Source organism: Pristiophorus japonicus, unplaced genomic scaffold (assembly GCF_044704955.1).
Source record: "Pristiophorus japonicus isolate sPriJap1 unplaced genomic scaffold, sPriJap1.hap1 HAP1_SCAFFOLD_338, whole genome shotgun sequence".
Classification (NCBI taxonomy): Eukaryota; Metazoa; Chordata; class Chondrichthyes; family Pristiophoridae; genus Pristiophorus; species Pristiophorus japonicus.
This window is the reverse complement of record NW_027253194.1, coordinates 581,047-596,125: the sequence shown is the minus strand read 5'-3', so window position 1 is coordinate 596,125 and position 15,079 is coordinate 581,047. Positions and strand designations below refer to the sequence as shown.

Genomic DNA, 15,079 nt, shown 5'->3' with positions numbered 1-15,079 from the left:
CCCTCCTGTTCCTGTGTAACAGGCTCGAGGGGCTGAATGGGCCCCTTCCTGTTCCTGTGCGGCAGGTTAGAGGGGCTGAATGGGCCTCCTTCTGTTCCTGTGTAACAGGCTCGAGGGGATGAATGGTCTCCTCCTGTTCCTGTTTAATAGGCTCGAGGGGCTGTATGGTCTCCTCCTGTTCCTGTGTAACAGGCTCAAGGGGCTGAATGGTCTCCTCCTGTTCCTGTGTAACAGGCTCGAGGGGCTGAATGGGCCTCCTGTTCCTGTGTAACAGGCTCGAGGGGCTGAATGGGCCTCCTCCTGTTCCTGTGTAAAAGGCTCGAGAGGCTGAATGGGCCTCCTCCTGTTCCTGTGTAACAGACTCGAGGGGCTGAAGGGCCTCCTCCTGTTCCTGTGTAACAAGCTCGAGGGGCTGAATGGGCCTCCTGCTGTTCCTGTGTAACAGGCTCGAGGGGCTGAATGGCCTCCTCCTGTTCCTGTGTAACAGGCTAGAGGGGCTGAATGGGCCTCCTCCTGTTCCGGTGAAACAGGCTCGAGGGGCTGAATGGGCCTCCTCCTGTTCCTGTGTAACAGGCTCGAGGGGCTGAATGGGCCTCCTCCTGTTCCTGTGTAACAGGCTCGAGGGGCTGAATGGCCTCCTCCTGTTCCTGTGTAACACACTCGAGGGGCTGATTGGGCCTCCTCCTGTTCCTGTGCAACAGGCTCGAGGGGCTGAATGGGCCTCCTCCTGTACCTGCGGGGCAGGTTAGAGGGGCTGAATGGGCCTCCTTCTGTTCCTGGGTAACAAGCTCGAGGGGCTGAATGGTCTCCTCCTGTTCCTGTGTAACAGGCTCGAGGGGCTGAATGGCCTCCTCCTGTTCCTGTGTAAGGCTCGAGGGGCTGAATGGGCCTCCTCCTGTTCCTGTGTAACAGGCTCGAGGGGCTGAATGGGCCTCCTGTTCCTGTGCGGCAGGTTAGAGGGGCTGAATGGGCCTCCTTCTGTTCCTGTGTAACAGGCTCGAGGGGCTGAATGGCCTCCTCCTGTTTCTGTGTAACAGGCTCGAGGGGCTGAATGGGCCTCCTGTTCCTGTGTAACAGGCTCGAGGGGCTGAATGGGCCTCCTCCTGTTCCTGTGTAACAGGCTCGAGGGGCTGAATGGCCTCCTCCTGTTCCTGTGTAACAGGCTCAAGGGGCTGAATGGGCCTCCTCCTGTTCCTGTGTAACAGGCTCGAGGGGCTGAATGGCCTCCTCCTGTTCCTGTGTAACAAGCTCGAGGGGCTGAATGGGCCTCCTCCTGTTCCTGTGTAACAGGCTCGAGGGGTGAATGGCCTCCTCCTGTTCCTGTGTAACAGGATCGAGGGGCTGAATGGGCCCCCTCCTGTTCCTGTGTAACAGGCTCGAGGGGCTGAATGGGCCCCTTCCTGTTCCTGTGCGGCAGGTTAGAGGGGCTGAATGGGCCTCCTTCTGTTCCTGTGTAACAGGCTCGAGGGTATGAATGGTCTCCTCCTGTTCCTGTTTAATAGGCTCGAGGGGCTGTATGGTCTCCTCCTGTTCCTGTGTAACAGGCTCGAGGGGCTGAATGGTCTCCTCCTGTTCCTGTGTAACAGGCTCGAGGGGCTGAATGGGCCTCCTGTTCCTGTGTAACAGGCTCGAGGGGCTGAATGGGCCTCCTCCTGTTCCTGTGTAAAAGGCTCGAGAGGCTGAATGGGCCTCCTCCTGTTCCTGGGTAACAAGCTCGAGGGGCTGAATGGGCCTCCTCCTGTTCCTGTGTAACAGGCTCGAGGGGCTGAATGGCCTCCTCCTGTTCCTGTGTAACAGGCTCGAGGGGCTGATTGGGCCTCCTCCTGTTCCTGTGCAACAGGCTCGAGGGGCTGAATGGGCCTCCTCCTGTTCCTGTGTAACAGGCTCGAGGGGCTGAATGGGCCTCCTCCTGTTCCTGTGTAACAGGCTCGAGGGGCTGAATGGCCTCCTCCTGTTCCTGTGTAACACACTCGAGGGGCTGATTGGGCCTCCTCCTGTTCCTGTGCAACAGGCTCGAGGGGCTGAATGGGCCTCCTCCTGTACCTGCGGGGCAGGTTAGAGGGGCTGAATGGGCCTCCTTCTGTTCCTGGGTAACAAGCTCGAGGGGCTGAATGGTCTCCTCCTGTTCCTGTGTAACAGGCTCGAGGGGCTGAATGGCCTCCTCCTGTTCCTGTGTAAGGCTCGAGGGGCTGAATGGGCCTCCTCCTGTTCCTGTGTAACAGGCACGAGGGGCTGAATGGGCCTCCTTCTGTTCCTGGGTAACAAGCTCGAGGGGCTGAATGGGCCTACTCCTGTTCCCAGTTCCTGTGTAACAGGCTCGAGGGGCTGAATGGCCTCCTCCTGTTCCTAATGTAAGAGGCTCGAGGGGCTGAATGGGCCTCCTCCTGTTCCTAATGTAACAGGCTCGAGGGGCTGAATGGGCCTTCTGTTTCTGTGAGTTCCCACACGTGTGGTTTTTGGCACCTACTGATCTTACAGTTGTGGAGAATAGGAATAAAAGGGTTTATCAGATGTTTCCATGTTTTCTGGTTCTTGAGTTGGTTTAATGGGGATTGGATCAGGATGATCCTGTGAAAACCCAATGTGTATTTACCTATTAGGGCCCGATAAGCTAACACGAACCTGTTGGTCAGTCACAGCTTGGTGAATGTGAAAGGGCCACACACTGCAGGTTACCGCACACTGGTGATCCAACTGTGGTCTTGGTTTCCGTTTGATTGCTGTAAGTGTATCAGGAAAGTGCAGCAATAATCAATGCGTCTGTAACTGGAGTTAATCACTGCTCCCTGAAACCATTGCAACAAACAGCGCTCTGTGAAACCAGAGTCAGCATTTGACAGAATAAACTCCCTTGGTGATTGTCGTGTATTTGCCTCATGGGATCTTTGCTGAAGAATCCATCACAACACATTGGTGTGAAGAACCAGTTGGTTTATTGAGAAAGGTTTTACAATCACACTCCACATTTGCCGGTTCACCCACCAGGCTCACAACTTTATACCTCATTGCCGATGACCCAGACCCAACTGGCTGGGGTTTTATTGAGTCTTGTGAACATCATATGATTGGCTCAGCCACTCCCAATACAACAGCTCTACAATCCCTCACAGCTACACACATTACAGTGATGGGAGACATGGGCTTCAGACAATAATAGTTTTATTTGTGTGAGAGAGAACCAACAGAGCAGAGTTTAACTCACTCCGGTGTGCGTTTGCTGACACTGCTCCACATATAATCGGCAGACATCAGCTCACCTTCTTGCTCACACCGAGGGTGGGATTTCCGTGAGTGTTCCCCCGATCTCCCACTGTTCCTCCTGTGGGCGATCGGAGTGATGAGTGATCACTGCTGGCCCTCAAGTTACCATCGAACCTTCACTGAAGTGACAGCAGGAGGTCGGGAGATCCCTGGTTATATCGGTTGTGTTATAAAGCAGGGTTTTCTGTTTATTTGTTCCTGGGATGTGGGTATCGCTGGCAAGGCCGGTATTTATTGCCCATCCCTAATTGCCCCTTGAGAAGGTGGTGGTGAGCCGCCTTCTTGAACCGCTGCAGTCCGTGTGGTGAAGGTGCTCCCACAGTGCTGTTAGGGAGGGAGTTCCAGGATTGTCACCCAGCGACGATGAAGGAACGGCCGATATATTTCCCAGTCGGGATGGTGTGTGACTGGGAGGGGAACGTGGAGGGGGTGGTGTTCCCATGGACCTGCTGCCCTTGTCCTTCTAGGTAGTAAAGGTCGCGGGTTTGGGAGGTGCTGTTGAAGAAGCCTTGGCGAGTTGCTGCAGTGCATCTTGTAGATGGTGCACACTGCAGCCAGGGGGCGCCGGTGGTGGAGGGAGTGTGAGTGTTGGAGGTGGTGGAGGGAGTGTGAGTGTTGGAGGTGGGGGAGGGAGTGTGAGTGTTGGAGGTGGGGGAGGGAGTGTGAGTGTTGGAGGTGGGGGAGGGAGTGTGAGTGTTGGAGGTGGGGGAGGGAGTGTGAGTGTTGGAGGTGGGGGAGGGAGTGTGAGTGTTGGAGGTGGGGGAGGGAGTGAGTATTGAAGGTGGTGGAGGGAGTGAGTGTTGGAGGTGGTGGAGGGAGTGAGTGTTGGAGGTGGTGGAGGGAGTGAGTGTTGGAGGTGGTGGAGGGAGTGAGTGTTGGAAGTGGTGGAGGGAGTGAGTGTTGGAGGTGGTGGAGGGAGTGAGTGTTGGAGGTGGTGGAGGGAGTGAGTGTTGGAGGTGGTGGAGGGAGTGAGTGTTGGAGGTGGTGGAGGGAGTGAGTGTTGGAGGTGGGGGAGGGAGTGAGTGTTGGAGGTGGTGGAGGGAGTGAGTGTTGGAGGTGGTAGAGGGAGTGAGTGTTGGAGGTGGGGGAGGGAGTGAGTGGTGGAGGTGGTGGAGGGAGTGAGTGTTGGAGGTGGTGGAGGGAGTGAGTGTTGGAGGTGGGGGAGGGGGTGTGGATCAAGCGACTGCTTTGTCCTGGATGGTGTTGAGCCTCGAGTGTTGGAGCTGCACCATCCAGGCAAGTGGGGAGTGTCCCATCACACTCCTGACTTGTGTCCTGTCGATGAGGAACTCCTGCTGTGATGTCCTGGAGCTGAGATGATTGGCCTCCAACAACATAAGAACATAAGAAATAGGAGCAGGAGTCGGCCATACAGCCCCCTGAGCCTGCTCCACCATTCAGTAAGATCATGGCTGACCTGATCTTGGCCTCAACTCCACTTCCCTGCCTGTTTCCCCTTTACTCCCCTATAGTTCAATAATCTGTCTATCTCCACCTTGAATAGATTCAGTGACCCAGCCTCCACAGCTCTCTGGGGCAGAGAATTCCACAGATTCGCGACCCTCTGAGTGAAGAAATTCCTCCTCATCTCCATCTTAAATGGGCGACTCTTTATTCTGAACTGTGCCCCCTAGTTCTAGATTCCCCCACGAGCGGAAACATTCTCTCTGCATCCACCTTGTCGAGCCCCCTCAGAATCTGATACGTTTCGATAAGATCACCTCTCATTCTTCTGAACTCCAATGAGTAGAGGCCCAACCTACTCAACCTTTCCTCATAAGTCAAACCCCCTCATCCCCGGAATCAACCGAGTGAACCTTCTCTGAACTGCCTCCAAACAAGTATATCCTTTCATAAAAATGGAAACCAAAACTGCACGCAGTACTCCAGGTGTGGCCTCACCAATACCCTGTATAACTGGAGCAAGACTTCCCTGCTTTTATACTCCATCCCCTTTGCAATAAAGGCCAAGATTCCATTGGCCATCCTGATCACTTGCTGTACCTGCATACTAACCTTTTGTGTTTCATGTACAAGTAACCCCCAGGTCCCGCTGTACTGCAGCATTCTGTAGTCTCTCTCTATTTAATATATTTAGCTTGTCTATTCTTCCTCCCAAAGTGGATAACCTCACATTTTCCCACATTATACTGCAACTGCCAAATGTTTGCCCACTCACTTAACCTGTCTATATCCCGTTGCAGATTCTTTATGTCCTCCTCACAACTTGCTTTTCCACCTATCTTTGTATCGTCAGCAAACATAATTACAATACATTTCATGCAAGTCATTAATATAGATGGTAAATAGTTGAGGCCCCAGCACTGATCCCTGGGGCACCCCACTAGTTACTGATTGCCAACCGGAAAATGACCCATTTATCCCGACTCTCTGTTTTCTGTTAGTTTGCCGATCCTCTATCCATGCTAATATATTACCCCCAACCCCGTGAGCTCTTGTGCAGTAACCTTTTATGTGGCACCTGAACAAATGTCTTTTGGAAATCCAAATGTACTACATTCAGGTTCCCTTTATCCACCCTGCTCATTACATCCTCAAAGAACTCGAATACATTTGTCAAACATGATTTCCCTTTTATAAGACCATGTTGACCCTGCTTGATTGTATTCTGATTTTGTAACCAGAACCACCTTCCTCTGTTCTGGGTCTGATTCCAGCCAATAGAGAACCGTTCCCTGATCCCCACTGACCAGTATTACTGGGGCTCCTTGAGGGCTCACTCGGTCAAATGCTGCCTTGATGTCAAGGGCAGTCACTCTCACCTCACCTCTGGAATTTAGCTCTTTTGTCCATGTTTGGACCGAGGCTGTAATGTTGTGTGTAAGGTTGTGTTATATAGCAGGCCACATACGAGATTATGTTGTGTAGCAAGGAATGGAGGAGAAGTGAGGGGAACAGGGGAGAGTGTTGGGGCCTCACTATTCACAGTATTTACTAACCAGTCAGATGGTGGGATACAAAGCCACATATCCAAATTTACCGGCAGTGTAGGTGGATGCATAAAATTAAACCGGGATATCGACAGATTCAGTGAATGGGCACAACTGTGGCAAATGGGGTTCAGTGTAGGCAAGTGTGAGCTCATCCACTTTGGACCTAAAAAGGATACAACAGGGTATTTCTAAATGGTGACAGGCTAAACACAGTGGGTCCAAAGAGACTTGGTCCAGGTACATGGATCATTCAAATGTCATCAACAGCTACAGAAAATACTGACACAGGCGAATGGGATGCTGGCCTTTCTATCTCGAGGACAAGAATACAGGGGTAGAGGTTATACTGCAGCTGTACAAACCCTGGTTAGACCACCCCTGGAGTACTGTGAGCAGTTCTGGGCCCACACCTGGAGCACTGTGAGCAGTTCTGGGCCCACACCTGGAGCACTGGGAGCAGTTCTGGGCCCCACACCTGGAGCACTGTGAGCAGTTCTGGGTCCCACACCTGGAGCACTGTGAGCAGTTCTGGGTCCCACACCTGGAGTACTGTGAGCAGTTCTGGGCCCCACACCTGGAGCACTGTGAGCAGTTCTGGGCCCACACCTGGAGTACTGTGAACAGTTCTGGGTCCACACCTGGAGCACTGTGAGCAGTTCTGGGCCCACACCTGGAGCACTGTGAGCAGTTCTGGGCCCACACCTGGAGTACTGTGTGCAGTTCTGGGCCCACACCTGGAGCACTGTGAGCAGTTCTGGGCCCACACCTGGAGCACTGTGAGCAGTTCTGGGCCCCACACCTGGAGCACTGTGAGCAGTTCTGGGCCCACACCTGGAGCACTGTGAGCAGTTCTGGGCCCACACCTGGAGCACTGTGAGCAGTTCTGGGCCTACACCTGGAGCACTGTGAGCAGTTCTGGGCCCACACCTGGAGCACTGTGGGCAGTTCTGGGCCCTACACCTGGAGCACTGTGAGCAGTTCTGGGCCCACACCTGGAGTACTGTGAGCAGTTCTGGGCCCACACCTGGAGCACTGTGGGCAGTTCTGGGCCCACACCTGGAGCACTGTGGGCAGTTCTGGGCCCACACCTGGAGCACTGTGGGCAGTTCTGGGCCCACACCTGGAGTACTGTGAGCAGTTCTGGGCCCACACCTGGAGCACTGTGAGCAGTTCTGGGCCCACACCTGGAGTACTGTGAGCAGTTCTGGGCCCTACACCTGGAGCACTGTGAGCAGTTCTGGGTCCACACCTGGAGCACTGTGAGCAGTTCTGGGCCCCACACCTGGAGTACTGTGAGCAGTTCTGGGCCCCACACCTGGAGCACTGTGAGCAGTTCCCGGCCCCACACCTGGAGCACTGTGAGCAGTTCTGGGCCCACACCTGGAGTACTGTGGGCAGTTCTCGGCCCACACCTGGAGCACTGTGAGCAGTTCTGGGCCCACACCTGGAGTACTGTGAGCAGTTCTGGGCCCACACCTGGAGCACTGTGAGCAGTTCTGGGACCACACCTGGAGTACTGTGAGCAGTTCTGGGCCCACACCTGGAGCACTGTGAGCAGTTCTGGGCCCACACCTGGAGTACTGTGAGCAGTTCTGGGTCCACACCTGGAGCACTGTGAGCAGTTCTGGGCCCACACCTGGAGTACTGTGAGCAGTTCTGGGCCCACACCTGGAGCACTGTGAGCAGTTCTGGGCCCACACCTGGAGTACTGTGAGCAGTTCTGGGCCCACACCTGGAGCACTGTGAGCAGTTCTGGGCCCACACCTGGAGCACTGTGAGCAGTTCTGGGCCCACACCTGGAGTACTGTGAGCAGTTCTGGGCCCACACCTGGAGCACTGTGAGCAGTTCTGGGCCCACACCTGGAGCACTGTGAGCAGTTCTGGGCCCCACACCTGGAGCACTGTGAGCAGTTCTGGCCCCACACCTGGAGCACTGTGGGCAGTTCTGGGCCCACACCTGGAGTACTGTGAGCAGTTCTGGGCCCACACCTGGAGTACTGTGAGCAGTTCTGGGCCCTACACCTGGAGCACTGTGAGCAGTTCTGGGTCCACACCTGGAGTACTGTGAGCAGTTCTGGGCCCACACCTGGAGCACTGTGAGCAGTTCTGGGCCCCACACCTGGAGCACTGTGAGCAGTTCTGGCCCCACACCTGGAGCACTGTGGGCAGTTCTGGGCCCACACCTGGAGCACTGTGGGCAGTTCTGGGTCCACACCTGGAGTACTGTGAGCAGTTCTGGGCCCACACCTGGAGCACTGTGAGCAGTTCTGGGCCCCACACCTGGAGCACTGTGAGCAGTTCTGGCCCCACACCTGGAGCACTGTGGGCAGTTCTGGGCCCACACCTGGAGCACTGTGAGCAGTTCTGGCCCCACACCTGGAGCACTGTGAGCAGTTCTGGGTCCACACCTGGAGCACTGTGAGCAGTTCTGGGTCCACACCTGGAGCACTGTGAGCAGTTCTGGGCCCACACCTGGAACACTGTGGGCAGTTCTGGGCCCCACACCTGGAGCACTGTGAGCAGTTCTGGGTCCACACCTGGAGCACTGTGGGCAGTTCTGGGCCCACACCTTAGGGAGGATATATTGGTTTTGGAGGGAGTACAGCGTAGGTTTACCAGAATGATACCTGGACACCAAGGGTTAAGTCACGAGGAGAGATTACACACACTAGGGATGTATTCCCTGGGATTTAGATGGTTCAGGGGTGATCTGATGGAAGTTTTCAGGATATTTAGGGCAACAGATCGGGTCGATGGAGAGACTGTATCTGCTGGTTGGGGATTCTTGGTCCAGGGGACACGGTCTAAACATTAGGCCCAGATCTTCCAGGAGTGAAGTTAGGAAACAGTCCGACACACAGGGTGGGAGAGGTTTGGGACTCTCCTCCACAAAACGGCAATTGATGTGAGATCCATCCATGTTAACCGGAGATTGGTCGCTCGAAGGGATATGGGGCAAAGGCCGTTATTTGGAGTTAGTTCACAGATTATCCGATCTCAGTGAACAGGCTCGAGGGGCTTCTATGTGAGGAGAGGGGAGGGGAGGGGGTTTGGAGCAGAGAATGGGAACAAGGAGAAGACGGGAACAAGGAGGGGATGAGGACAATGAGGGAGAGGGAGGGGACAGGAGATGAGTAGAGGGGAGGAGGACGGGAGAAAAGGAGAGTGGAGGGAGGGGAAGGGATTCGGAGGGGAGGGGAGATAAAGAGGGTGTTGGGAGAAGGAGAGAGAGGGGAGGTATTTGAGGTTGATGTCCATGTTGAAGACTTACTCTATTGCCCCAAGGACAGCCTGGAAGGAATGTTTCACACGGCATTAAATTCTCTCTCCAGTTGTCCACTTGTCGAGGCCAGTGAGTGTCTCACTGACGTCCCAAAGCTTTTGAGCTAAGGCTTGGTCTTGTGCTGTTGGACAGGGCAGAGCGAGGGAGCAGTCACTGTCAATGTACTTCCCACTGATACCTTCCATTTCCTTGGACACTGCACAGTAGATGGGGCTCACCGCTCCTTCCGCTGCAGACTGCAACACAGACAATTACACAACATCAAACCAAACATCCAGGATCAACTTGCTCAAACATTCTCCTCAATTCAGAATAACGCAGCGAACGGAGAGGGGTACGGGGAACGGAGAGGGGTACGGGGAACGGAGAGGGGTCAGGGAACGGAGAGGGGTACGGGGAACGGAGAGGGGTCAGGGAACGGAGAGGGGTACGGGGAACGGAGAGGGGTCAGGGAACGGAGAGGGGTACGGGGAACGGAGAGGGGTCAGGGAACGGAGAGGGGTACGGGGAACGGAGAGGGGTACGGGGAACGGAGAGGGGTCAGGGAACGGAGAGGGGTCAGGGAACGGAGAGGGGTACGGGGAACGGAGAGGGGTACGGGGAACGGAGAGGGGTACGGGGAACGGAGAGGGGTCAGGGAACGGAGAGGGGTCAGGGAACGGAGAGGGGTCAGGGAACGGAGAGGGGTACGGGGAACGGAGAGGGGTACGGGGAACGGAGAGGGGTCAGGGAACGGAGAGGGGTACGGGGAACGGAGAGGGGTCAGGGAACGGAGAGGGGTACGGGGAACGGAGAGGGGTACGGGGAACGGAGAGGGGTCAGGGAACGGAGAGGGGTCAGGGAACGGAGAGGTCAGGGAACGGAGAGGGGTACGGGGAACGGAGAGGGGTACGGGGAACGGAGAGGGGTACGGGGAACGGAGAGGTCAGGGAACGGAGAGGGGTACGGGGAACGGAGAGGGGTACGGGGAACGGAGAGGGGTACGGGGAACGGAGAGGGGTCAGGGAACGGAGAGGGGTCAGGGAACGGAGAGGTCAGGGAACGGAGAGGGGTACGGGGAACGGAGAGGGGTACGGGGAACGGAGAGGGGTACGGGGAACGGAGAGGTCAGGGAACGGAGAGGGGTACGGGGAACGGAGAGGGGTACGGGGAACGGAGAGGGGTACGGGGAACGGAGAGGGGTACGGGGAACGGAGAGGGGTCAGGGAACGGAGAGGGGTACGGGGAACGGAGAGGGGTCAGGGAACGGAGAGGGGTACGGGGAACGGAGAGGGGTACGGGGAACGGAGAGGGGTCAGGGAACGGAGAGGGGTCAGGGAACGGAGAGGTCAGGGAACGGAGAGGGGTACGGGGAACGGAGAGGGGTACGGGGAACGGAGAGGGGTACGGGGAACGGAGAGGTCAGGGAACGGAGAGGGGTACGGGGAACGGAGAGGGGTACGGGGAACGGAGAGGGGTACGGGGAACGGAGAGGGGTCAGGGAACGGAGAGGGGTCAGGGAACGGAGAGGTCAGGGAACGGAGAGGGGTACGGGGAACGGAGAGGGGTACGGGGAACGGAGAGGGGTACGGGGAACGGAGAGGTCAGGGAACGGAGAGGGGTACGGGGAACGGAGAGGGGTACGGGGAACGGAGAGGGGTACGGGGAACGGAGAGGTCAGGGAACGGAGAGGGGTACGGGGAACGGAGAGGGGTACGGGGAACGGAGAGGGGTCAGGGAACGGAGAGGGGTCAGGGAACGGAGAGGGGTACGGGGAACGGAGAGGGGTCAGGGAACGGAGAGGGGTCAGTGAACGGAGAGGGGTACGGGGAACGGAGAGGGGTACGGGGAACGGAGAGGGGTACGGGGAACGGAGAGGGGTACGGGGAACGGAGAGGGGTACGGGGAACGGAGAGGGGTCAGGGAACGGAGAGGGGTCAGTGAACGGAGAGGGGTACGGGGAACGGAGAGGGGTACGGGGAACGGAGAGGGGTACGGGAACGGAGAGGGGTACGGGGAACGGAGAGGGGTACGGGAACGGAGAGGGGTACGGGGAACGGAGAGGGGTACGGGGAACGGAGAGGGGTACGGGGAACGGAGAGGGGTACGGGGAACGGAGAGGGGTACGGGGAACGGAGAGGGGTACGGGGAACGGAGAGGGGTACGGGGAACGGAGAGGGGTACGGGAACGGAGAGGTGTACGGGGAACGGAGAGGGGTCAGGGAACGGAGAGGGGTACGGGGAACGGAGAGGGGTACGGGGAACGGAGAGGTCATGGAACGGAGAGGGGTACGGGGAACGGAGAGGGGTACGGGGAACGGAGAGGGGTACGGGGAACGGAGAGGGGTCGGGGAACGGAGAGGGGTACGGGGAACGGAGAGGGGTACGGGGAACGGAGAGGGGTACGGGGAACGGAGAGGGGTACGGGGAACGGAGAGGGGTACGGGGAACGGAGAGGGGTACGGGGAACGGAGAGGGGTACGGGGAACGGAGAGGGGTCAGGGAACGGAGAGGGGTACGGGGAACGGAGAGGGGTACGGGGAACGGAGAGGGGTACGGGGAACGGAGAGGGGTACGGGGAACGGAGAGGGGTACGGGGAACGGAGAGGGGTACGGGGAACGGAGAGGGGTACGGGGAACGGAGAGGGGTACGGGGAACGGAGAGGGGTACGGGGAACGGAGAGGGGTCAGGGAACGGAGAGGGGTACGGGGAACGGAGAGGGGTACGGGGAACGGAGAGGGGTACGGGGAACGGAGAGGGGTACGGGGAACGGAGAGGGGTACGGGGAACGGAGAGGGGTCAGGGAACGGAGAGGGGTACGGGGAACGGAGAGGGGTACGGGGAACGGAGAGGGGTACGGGGAACGGAGAGGGGTACGGGGAACGGAGAGGGGTACGGGGAACGGAGAGGGGTACGGGGAACGGAGAGGGGTCAGGGAACGGAGAGGGGTACGGGGAACGGAGAGGGGTCAGGGAACGGAGAGGGGTACGGGGAACGGAGAGGGGTACGGGGAACGGAGAGGGGTACGGGGAACGGAGAGGGGTACGGGGAACGGAGAGGGGTACGGGGAACGGAGAGGGGTACGGGGAACGGAGAGGGGTACGGGGAACGGAGAGGGGTCAGGGAACGGAGAGGGGTACGGGGAACGGAGAGGGGTACGGGGAACGGAGAGGGGTACGGGGAACGGAGAGGGGTACGGGGAACGGAGAGGGGTACGGGGAACGGAGAGGGGTACGGGGAACGGAGAGGGGTACGGGGAACGGAGAGGGGTACGGGGAACGGAGAGGGGTACGGGGAACGGAGAGGGGTACGGGGAACGGAGAGGGGTCAGGGAACGGAGAGGGGTACGGGGAACGGAGAGGGGTACGGGGAACGGAGAGGGGTACGGGGAACGGAGAGGGGTACGGGGAACGGAGAGGGGTACGGGGAACGGAGAGGGGTCAGGGAACGGAGAGGGGTACGGGGAACGGAGAGGGGTACGGGGAACGGAGAGGGGTACGGGGAACGGAGAGGGGTACGGGGAACGGAGAGGGGTACGGGGAACGGAGAGGGGTCAGGGAACGGAGAGGGGTACGGGGAACGGAGAGGGGTCAGGGAACGGAGAGGGGTACGGGGAACGGAGAGGGGTACGGGGAACGGAGAGGGGTACGGGGAACGGAGAGGGGTACGGGGAACGGAGAGGGGTACGGGGAACGGAGAGGGGTCAGGGAACGGAGAGGGGTACGGGGAGTGGAGAGGGCTACGGGGAACGGAGAGGGGTACGGGGAACGGAGAGGGGTACGGGGAACGGAGAGGGGTACGGGGAACGGAGAGGGGTACGGGGAACGGAGAGGGGTACGGGGAACGGAGAGGGGTACGGGGAACGGAGAGGGGTACGGGGAACGGAGAGGGGTACGGGGAGCGGAGAGGTCAGGGAACGGAGAGGGGTACGGGGAACGGAGAGGGGTCAGTGAACGGAGAGGGGTACGGGGAGTGGAGAGGGCTACGGGGAACGGAGAGGGGTACGGGGAACGGAGAGGGGTACGGGGAAAGGAGAGGGGTCAGGGAACGGAGAGGGGTACGGGGAACGGAGAGGGGTACGGGGAACGGAGAGGGGTACAGGGAACGGAGAGGGGTACGGGGAACGGAGAGGGGTCAGGGAACGGAGAGGGGTACGGGGAACGGAGAGGGGTACGGGGAACGGAGAGGGGTACGGGGAACGGAGAGGGGTACGGGGAACGGAGAGGGGTACGGGGAACGGAGAGGGGTCAGGGAACGGAGAGGGGTACGGGGAACGGAGAGGGGTACGGGGAACGGAGAGGGGTACGGGGAACGGAGAGGGGTACGGGGAACGGAGAGGGGTCAGGGAACGGAGAGGGGTACGGGGAACGGAGAGGGGTACGGGGAACGGAGAGGGGTACGGGGAACGGAGAGGGGTACGGGGAACGGAGAGGGGTACGGGGAACGGAGAGGGGTACGGGGAACGGAGAGGGGTCAGGGAACGGAGAGGGGTACGGGGAACGGAGAGGGGTCAGGGAACGGAGAGGGGTACGGGGAACGGAGAGGGGTACGGGGAACGGAGAGGGGTACGGGGAACGGAGAGGGGTACGGGGAACGGAGAGGGGTACGGGGAACGGAGAGGGGTCAGGGAACGGAGAGGGGTACGGGGAGTGGAGAGGGCTACGGGGAACGGAGAGGGGTACGGGGAACGGAGAGGGGTACGGGGAACGGAGAGGGGTACGGGGAACGGAGAGGGGTACGGGGAACGGAGAGGGGTACGGGGAACGGAGAGGGGTACGGGGAACGGAGAGGGGTACGGGGAACGGAGAGGGGTACGGGGAACGGAGAGGGGTACGGGGAGCGGAGAGGTCAGGGAACGGAGAGGGGTACGGGGAACGGAGAGGGGTCAGTGAACGGAGAGGGGTACGGGGAGTGGAGAGGGCTACGGGGAACGGAGAGGGGTACGGGGAACGGAGAGGGGTACGGGGAAAGGAGAGGGGTCAGGGAACGGAGAGGGGTACGGGGAACGGAGAGGGGTACGGGGAACGGAGAGGGGTACAGGGAACGGAGAGGGGTACGGGGAACGGAGAGGGGTCAGGGAACGGAGAGGGGTACGGGGAACGGAGAGGGGTACGGGGAACGGAGAGGGGTCAGGGAACGGAGAGGGGTACGGGGAACGGAGAGGGGTACGGGGAACGGAGAGGGGTACGGGGAACGGAGAGGGGTACGGGGAACGGAGAGGGGTACGGGGAACGGAGAGGGGTCAGGGAACGGAGAGGGGTACGGGGAACGGAGAGGGGTACAGGGAACGGAGAGGGGTACGGGGAACGGAGAGGGGTACGGGGAACGGAGAGGGGTCAGGGAACGGAGAGGGGTACGGGGAACGGAGAGGGGTACGGGGAACGGAGAGGGGTACGGGGAACGGAGAGGGGTACAGGGAACGGAGAGGGGTACGGGAACGGAGAGGGGTACGGGGAACGGAGAGGGGTACGGGGAACGGAGAGGGGTACGGGGAACGGAGAGGGGTACGGGGAACGGAGAGGGGTCAGGGAACGGAGAGGGGTCAGGGAACGGAGAGGGGTACGGGGAACGGAGAGGGGTACGGGGAACGGAGAGGGGTAC

The 15,079-nt window shown here is 59.2% G+C and overlaps 1 protein-coding gene across 1 annotated transcript in view; it reads right to left on the bottom strand.

Moving 5' to 3' along the window:
• Positions 1-9,530: 9,530 nt before the first annotated feature.
• LOC139250036 (retinol dehydrogenase 11) overlaps positions 9,531-15,079 on the bottom strand; it is a 329,941-nt gene continuing 324,392 nt past the window's right edge. Inside the window, exon 6 of the mRNA XM_070872599.1 lies at positions 9,531-9,734. Coding sequence (XP_070728700.1) covers positions 9,531-9,734 — 204 coding nt within the window. The remainder of the gene's footprint in view (positions 9,735-15,079) is intronic.